Raw genomic sequence first — 8329 nt, forward strand, 5'->3', positions numbered from 1 at the left:
AATACTGCTGGGAGGACTCTGCTCCTTCCTCTATAACTCTCCTCTCCTTGAAATACTCTGCTCTGCTGGATGATTCTGCTCCTTCCTCAATAAGTCTCCTGAAATACTCTGCACCGCTGGAGGACTCTGCACCTTCCTCTATAACTCTCCTCTCTTGAAATACTGCTGGAGGACTCTGCTCCTTCCGCTATAACACTCTCTCTTGAAATACTGCTGGAGGACTCTGTTCCTTCCTCTATAACTCTCCTCTCCTGAAATACTGCTGGAGGACTCTACTTCCTCTATAACCCTCCTCTCCTGAAATACTCTGCACTGCTGGGGGACTCTGCTCCTTCCTCTATCCACCTCTCTTTCTCTTGAAATACTCTTCTGAAGAACTCTACCCATTACATACCATCTCTCAGGTGGGATTCCCAGTCTATGCACTTTGGGCTTTTCACTGACGTAGATCTAAAAAAATAATTTAAAAAAATTAAGTAAAAATTATGCTATATAAAAAACACAATAAAAACAAACAAAAAAAAAAAAAACACGAATTTCTGTATCAATTTAGGCCAATATATATTCTGCTACATATTTTTGGTAAAAAAAAAAAAAAAACAATAAATGTATATTGATTGGTTTGCACAAAAGTTATAGCATCTACAAATTATGGTATATATACTGGGATTAATTTTTTTTTTGTATAGTACTATAAAAGTATACTATAGTACTATTACTAGTTTTATAACTAGTAATGGCGGCGATCAGTGACTTTTAGCGGGATGCTGATATTGCGGTGGACAATCAGACACTGACACTTTGTGGGAACCAATGTTGCTAATACAGTGATTAGTGCTAAAAATATGCACTGTCACTGTACTAATGACACTAGCTGGGAAGGGGTTAAACATCGGGGGCACTCAAGGAGGTAAATGTGAGCCTAGAGAGTGCTTGGTTACTGTAGGGGAGGTGCTTGTACTACTGGAAGACATGGATCTGTGTTTCTGCTTCACAGAAACACAGGGATCCAGGACTCTGTACTCCCAGAATGACAGTCTGCCTAACAATCGCGGGTCCTGGAGGACATCAGGACCCTTTGATCAGGCTCCAATCACATCAGTAACAAGCCGGCGGCGGCGTGCACTTGCGCCCAAATCCAAGAGTGCAGAAATACACACGCATATATATACACACACACACACACACACACACACACACACACACACACACACACACACACATATATATATATATATATATATATATATATATACACACACACACACACACACACACACACGTGATTCTGCACAGAGCGACCACCCTATAGCAGTAGATCTGCTATGAGGCAGTCACTAAGCGGTTAAAAAAAATCTAATTTCATAAATTTAGGCAATATGTACAGTATCTCACAACAAAAGTGAGTACACCCCTAAGTAAAAAAAAAATGTTCATATTGGGCCCAATTAGCCATTTTCCCTCCCCGGTGTCATGTGACTTGTTAGCGTTACAAGGTCTCAGGTGTGAATGGGGAGCAGGTGTGTTAAATTTGGTGTTATCGCTCTCACTCTCTCATACTGGTCACTGGATGTTCAACATGGCACCTCATGGCAATGAACTCTCTGGGGATCTGAAAAAAAGAATTGTTGCTCTACATAAAGATGGTCTAGTCTATAAGAAGATTGCCAAGACCTGAAACTGAGCTGCAGCACGGTGGAAAAGACCATACGGCGGTTTAACAGGACAGGTTCCACTTAGAACAGGCCTCGCCATAGTTGACCAAGGAAGTTGAGTGCTCACATGCTCAGCCTCATATCCAGAGGTTGTCTTTGGGAAATAGATGTATGAGTGCTGCCAGCATTGCTGCAGAGGTTGAAGGGGTGAGGGGGTCAGCCTGTCAGTGCTCAGACCATACGCCACACACTGCATCAAATTGTTCTGCATGGCTGTTGTCTCAGAAGGAAGCCTCTTCTAAAGATGAAGCACAAGAAAGTCTGCAAACCGTTTACTGAAGACAAGCAGACTAAGGACATGGATTACTGGAACCATGTCCTGTGGTCTGATGAGACCAAGATAAACTTATTTGGTTCAGATGGTGTCAGGCGTGTGTGGCGGCAACCAGGTGAGGAGTACAAAGACAAGCGTGTCTTGTCTACAGTCAAGCATGGTGGTGGGAGTGTCATGGTCTGGGGCTGCATGAGCACTGCTAGCACTGGGGAGCTACAGATCATTGAGGGAACCATGAATGCCAACATGTACTGTGACATACTGGAAGCAGAGCATGATCCCCTCCCTTCAGAGACTGGACCGCAGGGCAGTATTCCAACATGATAACCACCCCAAACACACCTCCAACACCACCACTGCCTTGCTAAAGAAGCTGAGGGTGAAGGTGATGGACTGGCCAAGCATGTCTCCGGACCTATTGATCATCTGTGGGACATCCTCAAATGGAAGGTGGAGGAGTGCAAGGTCTCTAACATCCACCAGCTCTGTGATGTCATCATGGAGGAGGGGAAGAGGACTCCGGTGGCAACCTGTGAAGCTCTGGTGACCTCCATGCCCAAGAGGGTTAAGGCAGTGCTGGAAAATAATGGTGGCCACAAAAAATATGACACTTTGGGCCCAATTTGGACATTTTCACTTACTATGTTTAGATATCAAACTGACACTTTATGGGAACCCGTGACCAATACCATGATCAGTGCTAAAATATACACACTCACTGTACTAATGACAGTGGCTGGGAAGGAGTTGAACATCAAGGCGATCAAAGGGTTAAATGTGTGCCTAGCCGGTGTTTATGTGTGCTTCTTTCACTAAGGGAAGCGATGGATTTTTTTGACCTCGCTTTGCATGGAAACAAAATACAGCCACATCCCTGCTGATAGGACGGCGCTCATGGTACCCGCAGATCGGCTTCTGGTGTGACTACTATAGACATGGGGTCGGGGTCATTCACGGGTGTGAAGATTGGCCAACACTGACTAATGGTGGGGAGGGGCTAGGGATGGATCATGATGATTCTTCGCCATACACTGACCTAAAGATGGAGGACTCTGAACCGGACGACTCTGCAGGAGAGAAGAAAGAGAAAACACTGTAACTAAAATGACCCCAAATACAAACATAGTCATTTTCACCCCAATACCCCATAAATCCTATCACTGATTTGGCTGGACCCAGGATTATAGTGTTGCATAATGAATAAAAAAAAATAAAAAAAAAAAAAAAAAGAAGAGGAGGATTCTTTTCATTAAGAGTGACAAAGTGGTCCTAATCTATTATAGTGGTCATGGCAAGAGGCCTGGATGACTTCTTTGCAAATGATGATGCCCACAAATATAATTACTAGAGGGCAGTATGTGAATATTCCAATCTCAATAATGAATGCACCATCGTCCTTACCATAAGGCAGAGTGGGCGACAGTTGCCTTGGGAAAGGTGGGAGGGGGGGGGGGGTGTTTTGTCTTCCTCTGGACCAAAACGTTTTGTCTTAGTTCAGTGGTCTCCAAACCGTGGCCCTTTGCCTACCTATATCTGGCCCTTGGGGCACTATTACTCCCAGTGACACCAACAAGGGGGCACAATTCCTCCCACTGACACCAGTAAATGAGGCATTATTGCTTCTCCTGACATCAATGATGGGGCACCATTTCTCCCACTGACAACAATAACGGGGCACCATTCCTTCCACTAATACCAATGATGGGGTGCCATTCCTCCCACTAACACCAATGATGGTGTGCCATTCCTCCCACTAACACCCATGATGGGGTGCCATTCCTCCCACTAATACCAATGATGGGGTGCCATTCCTCCCACTAACACCAATGATGGTGTGCCATTCCTCCCACTAACACCAATGATGGGGTGCCATTCCTCCACTAACACCAATGATGGAGCACTGTTCCTCCCACTGACACCAATTATGGGGCACTATTCTTCCGACTGATACCAATGAAGGGGTGCCATTCCTCCCACTGATACCAATGAAGGGGCACCATTCCTACCACTAATACCAATGATGGGGCGCCGTTCCTCCCATTGATACCAATGATGGGGCACTATTCCTCTGACTGATTACCAATGATGGGGCACTATTCCTCCCACTGGCACCAAGATGGGGCACTATTCCTTCCCCTGATACCAACAATGGGGCACTACTCTTCCCACTGACACCAATGATGGGGCACTATTCCTTCCACTGACACCAAGATGGGGCACTATTCCTTCCCCTGATATCAACAATGGGGCACTATTCTTCCCACTGGCACCAGTGACTGGGCACTATTCTTCCCAGTTATGCCAATGATGGGGCACCATTCCTCCCACTGACACCAATGATGGGGAACAATTCCTCCCACTGACACCAAATGATGGGACACTATTCCTCTCACTGACACCAATAATGGAGCACTATTCCTTCCCCTGATACCAACAATGGAGCACTATTCCTTCCCCTGATACCAACAATGAGGCACTATTCCTCCCATGGATGCAAATGATGGGGCTCCATTCCTCAAATTGACACCAATAATGGGGCACTATTTCTCCCACAAATACCAATGATGAGGCATTGTTTACTGCTATTGGCGTCAGAGCATTTTCCACTCATAATGACGGACCAGCCCCCCCAAAGTCTGAAAACCAGTAAACTGGCCCTTTGTTTAGAAAGTTTAGAGACCCCTGGTCTAGTTAACTGTGTTGATTACTTAACGTTGGCGTCCTTCTGATGAGGAATGGCGATCTCTACCCCTCTCCACCGGAAGGCTGCATACAGATGCCTTCTTATCTCTCTCTGTCAGGTCCTCCGAGTTCCCCGTCGAATACCTCTTCAGAGATCCCTTTCTCAAAAACGGGGGAGGAGCCAGTGGAGGTGGAGGGGCTGCCCCCCGGGGAGGCTTGCTGGGCACTTTAGGGGGAACAATTGTCAGGGGCTCGGGTGGTTCACACATGGACTGAACAGGTGGCACCTTGCTCCGGCGGGCTGGTTTACGGATCTTGAGCCGAGGTTCCACAGCCTGGTCTTCCCCCGCTGGGATCTCCAACCTCGTAAGCTCCGGAGCGGATTGTGAAGCATCTGTGGCAGACAAACTCGTCAAACTTTCTGTAGAGTCGCCAGAGTTGAATTCATATCTTTGTCCGTGATGGGCACCACCTGATCAGAGAATGAGATACTTTTTAACTTTGAATTTTTTACGATGGGTGCATAGCCATTGGTGGGTTCAAGGGAAGGTCCATTACATAAATTACTCGGGGGAGGGTTTACGGTATGAGTGACAGAAGAGTCTATATCACTACTGAATTTTGCTTTCCAGAAAGATGCCACTCCATGTTTAGGACCTCTGGAGCATTGTCCAACCTGGGAATTTCACCCTGAATGTTATCCACCTCCTCGCACGTAGGGATGGGCAAGTCACTATTAAAGTTACAGTCTACCGTGGATTTATAAGAGGTGAGTACAATCCCACTACTGACTTTCTCATCCCCAACCCCATCAGCTGAGTTCTGCTGGGAACGCTCTGCGTATCTCAAGGAACGGCGTCTGACGGGGTAGCTTGTCCCAGCTGTCATTTTGTCCTTCAGAAGCTTCGGGCCCCACTTTTCTCCATCATCATCATCATCATCATTTAGTGATGATATCCTCTGCAACTCGGTGCCCTCATCAGAAGAGTCCAAGACTTCACTGGCGTTGAGTCCACGGGGCACAGAGGATTCTGGAACCCAAACCAACACGAAACCGGGTCTCTGTTGGTGGCAACCACAGCAGCATCTACTGGGGCAGGCCAGTCGAGGTAGGCATAATGCCATTTTGGCTGATCGCTCATCTGGGTCTTGGAAAAGCTTTGGAGGCAGTGCTGTTGATGGAAAGAGAAGAAAAAGAGGATATTAAAAAAAACATTGGTCCCATAAAAACCCCTAGAATAAGTAGAGAAATATTACAGTAATTAGATAAAAAAAAAAACGGAGGATTAGCATTACCTGATTAAAATAATAGATTGGCATCATAATGCGGATAATAAACAATGGGTCAACCTTGAGGAAGATATTGTAGGGATAAGGAAACCTGTCCACTATGGTAGGACCTATGACCCCATTATTCTCCAATCCAGAATTTATGCCAGCATTAAAAGCCACAAAATATTTAAAATAGAATATATTGGAGCATGAACGGGTAGCACAGATTTTAGTGGATAGAAAAATGCCAATACTTCAAGATTTGGGACCTGAATATAAAAATAAATGGCTACAATATCTTACGGACATTTATTGAACCGTTTTAGATGGTAATAAATAGACAAAACAACTAAATTGGAACAAATAGTTATGGACAAAGATAAACCGATAAAAAAAAAAAAAAAAAAAAAAAACATTGGTCAAGAATATAAAAAACAGAAGCATTTCTGGAGAGAAGATACTAAAAAAAAAAAAATCCATACAAACTATCTAAAATTTCTACAACTGGTTACATCCAAGGTGGCACTTGACTGATTTCCAGGTTCTTTATGGTGGCACTTGACTGATTTCAGGTTCTTTATGGTGGCGCTTGACTGATTTCCAGCTTCTCTATGGTGGCACTTGACTAATTTCCAGGTTCTCTATGGAGGCACTTGACTGATTTCCAGGTTCTCTATGGTGGCACTTGACTGATTTCCAGCTTCTCTATGGTGGCACTTGACTGATTTCCAGGTTCTTTATGGTGGCGCTTGACTGATTTCCAGGTTCTTTATGGTGGCACTTGACTGATTTCCAGGTTCTTTATGGTGGCGCTTGACTGATTTCCAGGTTCTTTATGGTGGCGCTTGACTGATTTCCAGCTTCTCTATGGTGGCACTTGACTGATTTCCAGGTTCTCTATGGAGGCACTTGACTGATTTCCAGGTTCTCTATGGTGGCACTTGACTGATTTCCAGCTTCTCTATGGTGGCACTTGACTAATTTCCAGGTTCTCTATGGAGGCACTTGACTGATTTCCAGCTTCTCTATGGTGGCACTTGACTGATTTCCAGGTTTTTTTATGGTGGCACTTGACTGATTTCCAGGTTCTTTATGGTGGCACTTGACTGATTTCCAGGTTCTTTATGGTGGCGCTTGACTGATTTCCAGGTTCTCTATGGTGGCACTTGACTGATTTCCAGGTTCTCTATGGTGGCACTTGACTGATTTCCAGGTTCTCCTGGAAGCCAGAATCCACCAAGTTGCCAAAGACTGCTCTACAGAAAATATAGTAGTTTCCACACACTTGTAAGTTTGTCTCTCAAAACAACTGCAAACAAGCAGTTGTCAGAAGTGATCTGCTCCTTCATTTTTTTGCAATTGTCTTAGTTGCCCAACTATGCCTAAACAGAGTCTAGGCATATAGGAAAGCTTGGCAACTTGTAAACACTCCTTCAGATAATCCTGGCCAACAGATGTTGGGCAAAGATGTCCACTAAACAGGTAAAGAAATCTCACCAAACCATTTCCCCAATAACATGTCATCATTTCAGGCTATGATGTCATCATTTGTCATCAGGCTAGAGCTGAATGGGCCACTTTAATCTCATGCTACTAAAAAAATGTTGTTGGGCGCACGGGGCCGTTTCTTGTTACCTCAATCATTCAATCATTCTGCTATAAAACTGCAAGTAGATACAGCTAATCACAAAATGTTGGAGCGCTGTGTGATCATTAGGAGGGGAAACTGTTGGGAGGTCAGATCCTACTAATGCACGTACACTCCCCCAGAACTACATCTCCCAAGAGCCCTTTCCCATCACATATAGTGCGGGCCAGGGTCTTGGGAGTCAAGGCAGCAACATTATTTTGCTGCAGTTCTGTAGTCCAGCAGGTAGGGCCAAAACCCAACCTTAGGAGGCTCACTGGATTTCTGGTACATCAACTTTAGGCAGAAAAACCTTTCGGTTGGTGGAAAACGAAGACTTTCCTCCCGTATCAACAGCGTTAGATGACTTCATGCCGGAGGGAATTGGAAGCCGTTTGACAACCGATAATTGGCTCATTATTAAAAAATTCCCGCAGTGAGACAATGAGACCTATTGAAGTGCGTCAGAGAAAGTGAAGTTCAGCTTTTTGTTCTGAATGGTAAAATGAATGTAGACAATGGAAGGTCCTGTTCTGGGAATTAGTAAGAAGATTTAAAGTGAAACAAGCGAGCATTAAGGATTATTAACTATAATGAGGAGCCTAAAAGCTCTACAAATACTATAGGGAAAGCAATTAGAGACTATTCATATCCCGGGGGCTGGAAATCCACGTGGAGCTCTCTATAAAAAAAAAAAAGGCTGACCGCACTCTCATCTGCTCTGTGCCAATGACTAATGACCCATCGATCGATGAGCCC

The 8329-nt window shown here is 44.8% G+C and overlaps 1 protein-coding gene across 1 annotated transcript in view; it reads right to left on the reverse strand.

Annotated features, from left to right (window-relative positions):
• Positions 1–8329, reverse strand: part of LOC143962424 (uncharacterized) — an 83623-nt gene that overhangs the window by 21174 nt on the left and 54120 nt on the right. The window contains 5 exon segments of the mRNA XM_077471701.1: positions 395–450; positions 3026–3158; positions 4703–5147; positions 5255–5328; positions 5331–5843. Coding sequence (XP_077327827.1) covers positions 395–450; positions 3026–3158; positions 4703–5147; positions 5255–5328; positions 5331–5843 — 1221 coding nt within the window.

This window comes from Lithobates pipiens, unplaced genomic scaffold, assembly GCF_037356315.1.
Source record: "Lithobates pipiens isolate NorthernLeopardFrog02 unplaced genomic scaffold, aLitPip1_a1.2 Scaffold_8, whole genome shotgun sequence".
NCBI lineage: Eukaryota > Metazoa > Chordata > Amphibia > Anura > Ranidae > Lithobates > Lithobates pipiens.